General features: G+C 38.2%; 1 protein-coding gene across 7 annotated transcripts in view; it reads left to right on the top strand.

Moving 5' to 3' along the window:
• Positions 1-13962, top strand: part of LOC149180873 (protein MALE DISCOVERER 1-like) — a 333331-nt gene that overhangs the window by 241282 nt on the left and 78087 nt on the right. For all 7 annotated transcript variants that reach the window (XM_089416349.1, XM_089416350.1, XM_089416351.1 and 4 more), the window contains one exon: positions 956-1029. In XM_089416349.1, the coding sequence (XP_089272475.1) occupies positions 956-1029 (74 nt within the window). The remainder of the gene's footprint in view (positions 1-955; positions 1030-13962) is intronic.

The following is a 13962-nucleotide window of genomic DNA, read 5'->3' as shown; positions in this document are numbered from 1 at the left end:
GAACTCCTATGTGGGTGGCCCCCACATTCCAATAGCGGCTAAATAAAATCAATTTGGCCCCTAAGTCCCTAAGTTGAAAGTGTGGGGTCCTCTTCCTTAGTAAAAAATGTGCCAAATTGTGTAGCAACACCTTGTTACTAACGTGTTTGAGAAGGGACATGACAATAGTGGTCAAACTGGATGGGTTTCGACCAAGGGTCACACCATACAAGGTGGGGCTGACTTGACTTTTGGGGCTTACATGAAGGCCAGAAATAATAATTTTTATTTTTCATATTTAATATTTTCTTTGGCCAATTTAGGAGGCCAATTTGGCATGCGGGAGTACCTCCCGATGCTACAAAAATCAACATATAAAGACCTGAAGGGCCATAACAATTGTATTTGTAAAATATATACGCTGCATCAAATGTCACATTCTGAATGGTTGGTCACTGATGTGCTTGGATAATTGAAATCTTTCTTGGTAAAACTTATTTGACAGTAATGATCAATTCAAATCTATTTATTTGACCACTTTGTAACAGCACAAAATTTCATTGTAATGTTTCTTTAAAAATTCTTTCAATATTAAAAAGAACAATTTCTCATATCTTCCAATTGCTTGCCTAGTTATGAGTTTCAGTATTTTAATACTCATCTGAGAGATTCTTATGATTAATGTTACCAATTAGCAGCTCCACAATCTTGTGCTACCTCAAACCTCGTTAGCTGTAGATGCCTTGAAACATTTTCCTTCCGCATAAAAGTTTCCTTCAAATACTTGAGCATATTTTTAGAGTGTCTATGATTGAATTTTGAAAAATAGATCCACCTAGAAAGATTATTTGAAAGGGAATTACAATTGTACAGGCATTTGGAGTTTATTGAGTTGTCACCTAGCTATATAGTTTAGAATTAATGTCAATGTATTATGAAGCAACTTACTTGATCATATGCAATTCATTATTTTCAGGTAGAGTTACTATCTCGGGTGCACCATCAGAATTTGATAAACTTGATTGGATATTGTCAAGAGAAAAATTACAGGTTAGTAAGACCTGCCTATTTGAAAGAAAGTGCTGTTTCTGTAGGTTGTGGTGAATCTTAACTGTTGTTTTGTTATTTCCTGATCCATTTAGTGGTGCGAATGCTATCGCAAAATTCTTGACCCAAGTCGGTTTCAGTCTGAAAATTTGAGGTATAAAAAGGGGGACAAGAATTTTGAGCAGTAGTGCATTTTCTTACTGAAATTGCTTGATACAAGATTTAGAAAGTAACACTTTGAATGTCATAAATTTGGTTACTTAAAAGGAGGTCCACCTTCTGCATGAAAGTATTGCTTCTGTAGGTGGTAGTAAGTTGAAAATATTGCTTGATCATTTCCTGATTCATTTTTTGGTTTCAATGTGATTGCAAAATTTGTAATATTCTGCCTTATTAAATTCTGATTTTTTTCTAAAAAATATCTGAGTTTTGGGTGTGAGCTGTGTTAGTTTGCACTCCGCTGTAGGTATTCTATAAGACTGTGGTTTCATGAGCAATACGTTCAACATACAGGCACCATCCAGCATTCAAGAAAGCAATTATACATTCACCATATGTGCTCAGAAAATTCACAACATCACTGATATATAATAAGGCAGCCCACAGAATAAATTCTTTTTATGGAAATCTGAACATACAGTGAGGGAATCAGTAATATGGAACCTGATATTTGAAGACAGTCATCAATAGAGATAGCCAACAATTATAACCCATCTGAAATGACAGCTCCCAGCTTAGTTGAGAAATACGCTGCCCAGAATTGGAGGCACAGGTCCATGCTAGTTGACAGCCATTGTTTAGCACCCACTACTTCTAATCTGAACTGAGATTATACACAGGCCCTTACAGCAACTACCAGAAGCGATAGAATGACCCAGTTCTGTCTTTGATAATTGGAATCACCCCTGCATTGAAGTAGCTACCCTCCAAATCACCCGAACAGCTAGAGTCTTATTTACTGACTATTTGAACCAGCAAAGAATTATTCACAGACCTTCCAAAATTGCAGCAAGGTGTTTGACCTGTCTTTACTGGTGGCTTCATTCCTTCTCAGCTGCAAATTCAACCAGAGAAGACTGCTGTCTGCGTTCCCTTTATTCTCCAAGGAAAAATCGAACCCTTCTCCTCCAGAAACTCGTGATTATCAACATGATAACTCTTTGATATTCGTATAGAAATTCTTGGCTGGCCCCACAATACTGTACACACAGATTTCTGATAACTTGTGGGTCCCAGTGAGTAGGAACATTAGCTTTCTGCAACACCCTTATTCCTTTATTGGCTCAAATTTATTTCTGGTACTCCATTCTCCCATGAAAGTCTTCCAGCCTGTCAAAGAGATGGGAAATACAGTATAAGGATATAAAAATAATTGATAAAGCCTGAGTACCTCAATATTTCTCAGAAATCTCGTTCTCCATTGAAGCTCTACGGTGAAATCTGAGTGATTTCACTCTCAGACTAGGGGGTATCATTGCAACACCGAAGTCTGCTATGGCAGCTAGGGCTCCAAAGCCCTCAGCTTTCTCTTCCAACTCTCTCCAAGAGTTCTCTCTTCAAACTCACACAATGTTCGAATGCAGGGAGCCTCCTCAATTCCCTTCTTTAATGAGTTTGGGATGGCCTTTTCATCTTCACCTTCCCTTTTTGTCTTTTCCCCTTCACCTTCCTTTTTGTTTTTCTCTCTTTATATATATTTTTTTCTTTTTATTAATTTCACTTTTAGAAAGTCACTTTATGATACTTTCACTTTATAAAGTTAAAGTGACCCCCCCCCCCCACTTGCCTAGGAAATATCGTCCTTTTCCCTTCTCTAATAAAGTCTCCTTAGGCAAATTTAAGTCCCCTTATCAATTATTTCCCCGCTTTAGCCTATGGGAACCACTCTAGGCTAGCGGGCTCCATCATAAGCTTCCTATGGGGACAGGGACATTACAAAATTCCTAAACCAAGTCATGTTTACTGAAAAATCTTGATGTGTAAAATGCAGATACACAATTTTTGAGCAATAATGAATTATCTAAATGAAGCATCTTGATTCTTGATACAAGACTTCATGACACTGAGAATTCAATACAAATGTTTTCTGTTGAATATCACAAGAAATAGCAAGGATTGAATGGAACCACCAACGAGCCCTAAAATCTGCGATAAAAAGGAGAAACAACAATTGATAAAGAGTGATTTCACTAGAGCTGAACCATTTGTGTACTAGAGTAAGAGATCATGAGAGTGCTATACAAACACAAGCACAAAGATCACACCAAGACATCAAGAGGGTGTAATAGTGTATGGAGAGAGCAATAGCTTACTATAATGGTTTGCAAATGATACTTGAATGGGTGTTTATACGTATTTAAAGAAATAGGGCACCCTCCCAAAGAGGGTTTATGGACCTACAGAAGATTGACCAGGTCAGCCTTAATCATGACCGTTTATTATGTTAAATGAACATGAGTTGGTCTTAGCCACATAGATTAATGTTATAATATGGGTCCTTTGTAGCCACATGTGAAGATTGCACCATTTGCAACACCCCCCAGCTAAATAGGGGACTACCATGTTAATTTTAGGTATGTTCTATGCTTAGAGCAATTTATTTCAATTTTCACAGTTAGCTCCATAACTTTTCCAAATTAGCAATCACATTAGCATTAAAGTAAATTGCAGATGGAACATAAACATAAATCGCAGAAGACAAGCCAAGACAAGAGGACACAAGATGTGGCGCTAGCCAGGGACAAACCCCAATGTGGGGAAACCCTTGATCAATTCTTCTTATATGTTCTTCAATAGTTCAACAGAGAGAGAGAGAGATAGTACGTTTACAACAGAAGTCAACACTTTGACTTACCTAGATAAGAACATAGATCATCTCTAAGAAGATGATTCCTGAGATCAGTTGAAGACATGCTACTTCAACTAATTATCCAAGGTGACTCCTTCACCTATCGTTGTGCTGCATTTCGTCATCATGCTAGAAATCCTCCAAGGAACAGGTTCCTTCTAGACTCCCTCCGAGTCCCGATTTCCTTCACGGAAATCCTCCTGCCAAATAATGTCGAATCACCCCTTCTATAATCCTCTTTTGCTGTTGCTCAGCAACCCGGACCTAGATTTCTTTGGCAAGAAATCCGTTAAGGTAGTGTCTTCCTCTACCTTGGTTCAGTTTCCTTAGACACTGTTCTTCACCAGCAGCAACAGCGTGCCACCAACACCTCAGATTCGATTTGCACTGCTCCCTCTGCCCCAACAACTGAAGAATCTGAGCTCCTCAGGCTCTGCACAGTCACTGCGTGAGCTAGATCAACTCCTCTTGGCCACTGCGTCACTCCTTCTTGGCTCAGAAAGATGACGTAGCTCTGCGTGAGTCTGATCTGCCCCTCTCTTCTTTTGTGCTGGCCTAGATAGCTGACGCAGTTATTGCGTGGGCTCCTCCCAGCTACTACGTCACCCTCACTTGGCTCAGAAAGCTGACGCAGGCACTGCGTGAGCCTCTGTGTCACCTCTTTTGCATTGCATCACTGTCCCTTTGCATCTCTGGCTCTGGAACAACACTGTCACTTGGGACAGCTGCCTCTCTGTGTAATATTCCTAATTAGCCATGGCTAATTGGAATATTCGATTTTGCTCAATTTTGCCTTCTATAGTTATTTATAAATAAAAAGGGTGAGGAAAGGGAGACATAACTCACTTTTTGAATAAAGTCACTCTCTAGTAGCACAACGTTGTAACTTAAAAGGGGAGCCAAAGGGGCCAAAGGACCACGTAGAGAAGGGGGCCCACGTAGACACTTGGAAGGACTGCGTAGATGGAGAAGGAGCACGTGGCAAGAGAGAGGCTACGTTGGAGGAGGTGGGCCTTAGGGTTTTGAGAGAGGCCAATGCTATAAAGGAGAGAGGAGCCTCCTCATTTCGGCATTGGATTATGTTGCATTTGAGCTAGTCACTTCGACTTAGAGCACGCTGGCTGTTTAGCCTGTCTGCAGCACTGTTTAGTGCATCGAGTGTCTCTATTCAGAGATCTCACCCTTAGCCTCGGGGGACTTCGAGTGCCTTCTCGGCTAAGGTAGTTTCATCAGTATTTTGCAAGAGGAGCGATTTCTGGAGTTGAGGAGGAACTGAGCATTTTGATGACTGCGCAGTCTTGAGAGGGGAGGACACAGTCTCTTTTGGTAGGAGCTCCGGACTGGGTTTATGTGGAGGATTTGAGCTTGGAGATTGAGCAAGGGATCAGCCCTTGCATATTGGAGGATTTTGGCAGAGTCTCGGGTAGAGTTTTGGAGGATTCTCTTCAGGGGCAGCGCAGAGCCTTGAGGGATAGCGTAGATCCTCAAGGGGGTGATTTTCGAGGGTTAGCTATTTTAGAAAAGCTTTTTGGGCTTTTCTGGGTTTATTGAGCAGAGGTTGATTCTAGAGTTTCAGCATTTTCTGAGGAGGGGAATAGCCCCAAATCCTCACTTGATTCCAGCAGTAGCAGCAGCACAACAGTTCTCCGGCAGCTTGGACGCAGTTCAGAGAGAGGCCATTTCCTTACCCTTCTAAGTGTATTTCTTCACTTACCTTGTGCAAGTTGAGGTGCTATCTTTCTAATCACCTCTTGTACTCTTTCCATTACTCAGTATGATAAAATGGCTTAGCATTTCTCTCTGCATTTCTCGAGTATCTGCTTATATTCCATGTATACATTATTGTATGTTGCACTACTGTTATTTTTATCTCTTTGAGCTTCCCAGCTACTATACCACTTGTGTGTTTTTCTCCTATGCTCTTAGACAGAGTCTGGAAAGGGCCAGGTAGCCTCTAGATCTCGTCCTCTTTTCAGAGGCGACATATTTGGTAAATGCCCTCCCAGTCCATCTCTGGTTGGAGTTTGCTTGTGTTTGAGGGATACCCCTAATAAGGGATATTACACTCTGCAGTAGATTTGCGGGATCTCCTAGCTGATGGCTTCAGTTTCCTATGATCTGCAATGCCCTGATACCATGTGAAAATTTTTGAATCTTTACAAACATAAATCCTACTGCAGTCATTGGTTTATCATTTCCTACTTTTTATTTCATTCAACAAATTGTTTAATTATAAACAATGATGAAAAACACTACTGCAGACTACACTGACATACAGATCATAAAATGAAACAATATATGAGACAAACACACAAGGGACAGCGGTATTTTTGGACAACATGTCCCCGAAAAAACCAATGCGGGAAAACCGGTGCAACAGAGAGTGGATTGCCAGTTTGGGCATCTAGTTGTACTCAAAATTTTCTCACTACTGCTTAATAATAAAAACCCTCGGCTGCTTCACTGATTTTCCCACATTGGGTTTTTCCGGTGACTTTTGTCCAAAAATAACGGTGTTATATTTTTTGTGTGTGCTAGTATTTTATCAGTTTCCAATTTATCTTCCGCAGTATTTATTTTTGTGAAGATTGCAGTGATTAATTTGTTGTTGTCTTAGCAATAAACTGTTAAATTAATTTACAGTTAGAAGAATTAATTCTAGTTGCTGCATTAAGAATTTCAGTAGTGAAATTTTCACATCAATCAACAAAACAGATGCAAACCCGTACTCTTTTAGCTGAATAGAATTTGGTTTGGTAGAATATGGACTGCGGTGATATGTACAATAAACCAGATAGCAGTTTGTCCCTCAAGCTTCAGCTACACACATTCATTCTTCACCAAGGGGCCTAGTCAATGCACCAGGGTCTGTTCAGTCTCCTTCAGCAATAGATAACAGCCTCTTCTTGGCAGTTCGATCCCAAATCAGTGACCATACAATCAATAATCTACAGATAAAAGCTCGTGCCCTTGAATGGATGAGTTAGCATCTTTATGGAGATGAGATTCAATCCTTTCTTTTAGCCAACTCGTGGTGCCTTCGAGCACTATATCTTTGCCTTCTTTATCCACAAATTTGCACTCCTTGGGTTCAGATTTGGCTTGGACATCCACAGCAGTGAACTATCAATTCAATGTTCAGCCCTTTGAGGAAAAATCAGCAAGGATGGCTAAAGAAATTCAACCCCATTAATTTGCTTCCTTTTAATCTCTGCTATGGTCACGGGTATGCTACAGGAGCCCCTTATTTAACTGATTTATACGCATAGCACCCAGATATATGTATCAACCCTTGAAACATAATGTAACACTGAAAATCTTTGGCCTCTTGCAAAGATGAACCTTGTCTTCCTGCAATAACAACTTTGCTCCACAATACTGAAGTTCCTCTGCAAATAAACTTGGTTAGATCTTCAGTAATAACACTGGAAAATATTCCAACTACGGTGGCAATAATGCCCACCTGAAGAAGGAGAGACTAACTCAGGTGGCAAGAGATCCACCGAAACTAGTGTGAGGATTTCACTTGGAACCCTCAAGGCAGAAACTTGCTTGAGCTCCTCTATAATAGCAATGAGAAAATGATGGGTTAAAATAGAATAACAAAATGAGTCCACCCTCCTTTTATAATTTCCATTTGAGTCTCTCAAAGCTTCTAGATTTTCCCCTTTTTAAAATTATTTTATTGGCGGGGGCCATTCTCCACTAAGTGACTTTTTGCCACCATTTTAATAAAATAATATTTGCCGCCTTTTTACTAATATCATCAAAATTGAGCAAACTCCTTAGTAATTTCCACACTCACAAAATTGGGTATATTACAGTCCTCCCTGCCAAATATTGTTTGTCCCAAGCAATTCTTTCCTGTATTCCTGGGTCCCAATTGTGTCTAAAGAATTTCCGCTGTAAATGATTCAAAATTTGCACATCAATGCTGGGGTTCCAAGTAGCCTATAGAATGTTGCAGCAGTATTGTTACACCTTGCCATTTTATGAAAAAACTCACCATACCAGACTCAATCCTTCATTAATTTATTTGGATCCAAAGCATCTACTGGGAAACTAACATTCCTGTCCTCCTCGCATCGAATAGAAATTGTTTCTGAGATAAGAATGAGTTGCATTACTTCAGGTTGCTCACTTGTGTTACTCACGTTGATCCATCTTAAGCTTTTTTTGCCAATCTGAATTATGGGATACATTATCTCTGACTAGCCTAATACATACAAGTTCTCTGGAGTTCCCTTGCCCATAATGACAGAAGTAAATAAATGAATGGGAAGCTCATTCCCGGGATCCCTCATTGTATATGCTTCAACTACTATTTCACCTTCCTTCTTAAGAATGTTCCAAGAGAAAATTTTCTTTTGAAAGGAATCAACAAGTGCTTCATAAGTTGGTATTGCAATTGCTATAGCAGCCAGTGTCCAATACGATTTCTCCCTGAGATGAAAGATCCAAGATATTCCCAGACTTCCTCTTATTTGAGGAATTACATCCTACTGAAGAGTTTTCATTCCCATATTCAAATTGAACAAGAAGTTGCTAGTTTTTGGTAGCATTAGAAGTGCTCTAGCCTTGAAAATTGGTGGAGAGGCTAAGGCACATGAGTTTTAAAGAACCCAACAACTGTTTGGTGAAATTCCAGCGGGATTGAATTTTATTAAAATAATTAATATTAATGGGTATTAATCAAAATATGGGTGAGAATGGTCTAGAAGACGGATCAAGTCATGTTCTAATCTTCGCCGTTTATTAGAGACTTAATCTCGATTGTTGAAGACTCAACAAAAAAAGTATAAAATGGAGGCTTGGGTTTCATTTGGAAACACATACGGAGAGAACGAATTGATCCAAGAATTTGATTCCTGGGGTAGGGTTTGCTAAGGATTTCGAATGAAGTGATCATTTTGCAACAGAGGGGTAGTGAGAATCCGAGAGAAGGACTTTCTAGAGAATACAGATAGAGAGGCAGAGAGAGCCAATAGAGCAGAAAAACTGCTTGTCACGCAGAAGTCGGAACTGCCAGGAACAGCATGAACTGTTGGAAAATCTGAAACAGAGGGCAGAAGTCAGAACTGTTGGGAACAACCGGAATTGCTGGGAAAGCTGACGTAGAGGGTAGAAGCCGGAACTGTTGGGAATAGCCGGAACAGCTAGGAAAGCCGACTCAGAGGGAAAAATCTGGAACTACCGGGAACAGTCGGAACTATTGGGAACTGCCGGAACAACCGGGAAAGTTGACGTAGAGGGCAGAAGAGGTGACGTAGAAATAGCTGGATCAGCTGGAATTTTGCCGGGTGAAGTGAGGTAAAACTTAGATTTTCTTGTCAGTATTTTCTCTGTAAAGGATTTCTAGATGAGCATCCTAGATTTGTATTCAGATATTTCTCCTGCATAATAATAAAACCCTCAGAGTTGCTGCACCGGTTTTCTTGCATTGGGTTTTTTCGAGGACTATTATGTCCAAAAATAAGTGTGTCCTATGTATCTTGTTCTTTTCTCTGTTTTCTGTTTCATGAGATCAAATATTTAATTAGTGTAGTCTGCAGAAGTAATTTGCTTCAGTATTCAGAAGAATAACTTGATGAATGTAATTTAAAAAAATCAAGTAGGTGAATTAAATTCAGATTTGCTGCAGTAGGGGTTCCTTCGAGTCTAGGAATTTTCGTAGAAGTTTTCCACAAGCATGAGTCAAATGAATAAATGCCTTGCAGAGATCTAATCTAATCAAATGAATAAATGCATGGGCAGATTGCTGTTTAACCTCCGTGCGTTTACTCTCCATGTAATCTCATTCCTTCAGCAATCTGCCCATGCATCCTCACACGCTGTCCAGTTTCCACGCACACCTCCACCCATCCTTTCACCTGCAAATTAAATCAGCGCAGTCTACCCACCGTCCACACTGCCCAGCTTCATTGCAGCTCTACGCTGCCTCTCCCCCTGATCCATGCAGCAACCTCGCTCCATTCTCTGCTAAAACCAACTTCCTTTCCTGCGTATCCTCTCCAAATCTCTACCGTTCCACGCATCTACATGCAGCTACCTCTCCACACTGCCGAAAATGCACAATTTTTTGTCCACTGCCATACGAAGCTCCCTCAGTTCATTGCAACCTTTGCTCTTTTCTCCACATAATCTGCGTGGTCAACCTGCAATGTCTGCGTCCCATACATTGCCCATCTTCAAACGCTTTGCCTGTGTCCTGCTCCAGTGTTTTTCAAATCACTGCCACTTCCAGCTGCAAGCCAAACCAGCTGCGTACTCCATTGCCTTCCTTGCGTGGCGCTCCCAAACGTTGCCCACGCCTTCACCTCCAAATCGCTGTTCAGCCTCCTCCATACGCTACCGCTCTCTGCCATCGAACTAACCTGCAAAACAAACGCTGCTCAAATCTGCTAGAACTCCTTCTCCTGCTGTGTATTTCTCCTCAGCGGTCACCTGTACATACACATAATAAAACATTACGTTTTTTTTCTTCTTTTATGCATTCATTTAAGGTTTAAATTTTCCTTAGGTTTGATTTTATTTTGTATATATTTCTTTAGGCTTAAATTTTAGTTTTAGAATTAGCTTTTAAATTGATGCCGTTTAATTTTTTTTTTGTAAAGTTTCAATTTCATTAATGTTATTATAATTAGATCTTAGGATAGTTTTTATATTGTTTTAGTTTGGATTTCATTCTCAAAAAAACTAAAAAATATAAAAATCATAAATGTTTAAAAAAATAAAATAAAAAGGTTCCTATAGATTAGAGTTTAGTTTCAAATTTATTAAATTTTTGTTTTAGTTTTAGATTTAGACTTCTCTAAATTTAGATTTAATTTTGTTTAAAGTTAGATTTTGATAATAAAAAACCCTAAAATATAAAAATCATAAAATATTTGAAAATAAAAAGAATTTGGTTTTCATTTTGTATATAGATTAGGTGTTGATTTCTTTTAATGTAGTTTTATTTTGATTATAATTTCATAGATCAAAAGTTAAAAATATATATATAATAATAATAATAATAAAGGCAATAAAAATCTCTTTTAGTTTAGATTTGATTGTAATTTTATTTAGGTTTTAATTTTTTAGCTTATGGTCTTCAGATTTCTTATAGTTTAGTTTTGTTTAAGTTTGATTTTAAAAATAATATAAAAATAAAAATAAAAAAGTAAAAAAAATCATAAAATTTAAAAAATAAAAAAGGGCATAAAGAATCTGTTTTGTTTTAGTTTTCTTTTACCTAGTTTTAAAATTAAATTTTGGATTTTAGATTAGACTTTACTTTAGATTAGATTTTATTTTTATTTAGGAGTTTGGTTTTGTTTTACTTTGACTTAGAATTTTATAAATATATAAAAATAAAAAAAAAATATCGAAAAAATTAACAAAAAATCATTTTTGTTGTTTTTCGTGGTATCTATGTTCCACTTTTCTATAGTTAAATGCACTTAATGTTTATTTGAAATTAGCTATGTGAAAGTGGTAATTGGTCAGCATTTAAATTTTATGATCATTTAAAGCATTTGATTTTTCTTTAAATTTAATTGTTGGATCATTATTAAAACATTGAGTTTATTGAACATCTTGCATCGCTTGGGTTATTTGATGATAAATGATTGTTTTACAAGGTTCATATTTCTACAATATTTAATAAACAATTATTTAATCATTAACTGCATAAGGCACTGGTACATTAATTTCTAAATCAATCAAGTGCTAAATTGCCTTGCTGTGTCTCCCAACCCAACTAGTCCACAGTTGGTCTTCATTCATCCCATAGTGTCTACCCCCCTTAGCCTCGGGAGACGGCTTAAACGAAGAGATCGGGGATCAGGGTGACAACCTTTGGTCTGAGCATTGTCGTGACAATCTGTGTGACAACATTTTTTGGCGCCATTGCCGGGGACATTTTATTCTCGGCGTTTCAACGACAATCATCCTTTTCATTTCTTATATTTTCATCCGGCCCGGCAACGCCAACATTTTTTGGCACCGTTGCCGGGGATAGAGTTTTTTCTGTCCTTGGTTTATTCGACATTCATCTTCTCGTCATTCTTTTATCTTTCTCATCTCTCATTTGCGCTGGCAGATTCAACATTTTTTGGCATCATTTGGATCTTTTCATCGCCTTATCTTTCGTCATATCAGCAACTACTCTTCAGTTCATTTCTTGTTTGGGTGGCGACTCCATTTCTTTTATTTTTCCCAGGCAAGAAGCCTCCCTCATATCTGCTTGTTTGTTGCTTTTTGGATCCTAGAATTAGATTCATTGTTCAAGTGGCGACTCCACTTCTTTCATCTATTGATTTTCTTGAGCAGAGATCTCGTTCTATCATCCATTTGGTCCCTCGTTATTCATCATGGATTATTCGTTTAAACCATGTCATTTTACTGATAATCTCCATGATTTTCCGGAAGAGGCCATTTCTAAATTATTTTTGTTCTCAGGTGGTGATTCTGTTGCTATTAGAAAGCATTTAAACAAGTTTACTTGTGTAATGATCATATATTGTAGACTTCCTCAATATAATCATGAAGATGTCAAAATGCGTCTATTTGTCCGTTCTTTAAAGGGTGATGCTTTGAACTGGTTTAATAATTGTCCTGAAGATTTTTTCACTTCTTTACAAGACATTGTTGATGCTTTTAAAGATAAATATGGTGATCCAGATAGCTCGCCTTGTGCCCCTAAAATTGTGCAACAGAATGAAAGTAATCTTGTAAAAGGTTCAGCTGTCGATGAAAGATTTCAAGACAATTCTTCATATCAGAATGTGCCATCCACCTGTACCATTGCAGATCAAATCCATGATAGTGGAAAAGCTGGGACAAATTGTAAAAACAGTGTTGACAATGAAAAGGAAGATCACAAGCAAATTATACAAGAACTAATGCGGTTGGTAAAAAATATGGAGATCAATCAAACTAATTACACCAATGATGCGAGAACTTTATGCACCGACCTGGAAAAACGTAATAAGGAGATGGAGATCATGAAAATTAAACGCTCTGATTACATAGCCAACATGCAAAATCAACATGCTAAGGAAATTGAGGCCATGAAAACTAATCATGACACATAAATTAGTTTTATGCAAAGCAAGTTATCAGGCTTAGAGGGAAATATGACGACCATGAAAGCTAATCATGATAAGGAAATTAATTCCATGCAAAATAAATTATTGACCATGGAAGAAGACCATGCCAGGGAAATCAATGCTATGAAGGTTGAACACTCTAGTCAGATGGATGCCATTGCAATACAAGTTCAGAAATTTCAACAGCTGTCAGAGGATGAAAGAACCCAGGGAACGTCAATAGATCAGGAGCCTCCTTATCTGTTACAGCAAGCTCCATCTTATTATGAGGTCCTTTGTTCCATTGAAAAGTGGATAATTGAAGGTGACCTGGATAAAAGGGAAATTAATAATAAGGTTGATGCTCACACGGTTAATCCACTAGTCATAGAAGATCAAGTTATAACTCATGGCACCTGTGATATTGGTCCATCATCCTTGATAGGGCAGATGCAGGATGAAGAAAGACATGTCACACACATCTTACATACTTCATCTGAGAGCTTTGAAACAGAAAGTTCCATGTCATCAGTAATACAGCCTGCCAGGAAGAAAAAGCGTAAGAGGAAGAAAATGAGAAGAAGATTTGATGCATCAGACGACTGCGAGAAGCTTGATTTTCGGATAGGAAAAAGTCCTACCATATGCAGAATTGGACATGGCACATTTGACAAGCAGCCGATAGATTTGCCTGAAAGTAGGCAAATGCTCAGTATACACTATATTGAACACATCTGATGCCATGGGGCATCCTTTGTATTGTATTTCTAACCCTACTCCTTGTCATTTCAACATTTCATTTCTGTTTTAGGATTAGATTTATTTTTCATGTTACTAGATAGTTAATAAATGAAGAGCTTATATCTTTCATGTGCTTAATGCTATATGATGATTTTTTGGATGGACGCTACTTATTTTTTGTTGTGTATTGCGTGAATGTAGATTCTAGATTCTCACATTCCTGCAGTGCAGCAACGTGTCCCCAAGTAGAGCCAGAAGTTGACCACTACGGGTCAA

This window comes from Pinus tabuliformis, chromosome 3_2 (genome assembly GCF_031772625.1).
Source record: "Pinus tabuliformis cultivar Carrire ecotype Pingquan chromosome 3_2, CPIR1, whole genome shotgun sequence".
Classification (NCBI taxonomy): domain Eukaryota; kingdom Viridiplantae; phylum Streptophyta; class Pinopsida; order Pinales; family Pinaceae; genus Pinus; species Pinus tabuliformis.
Note: the sequence above shows the minus strand (reverse complement) of the source record. Positions and strands in the feature narration are given on the sequence as shown.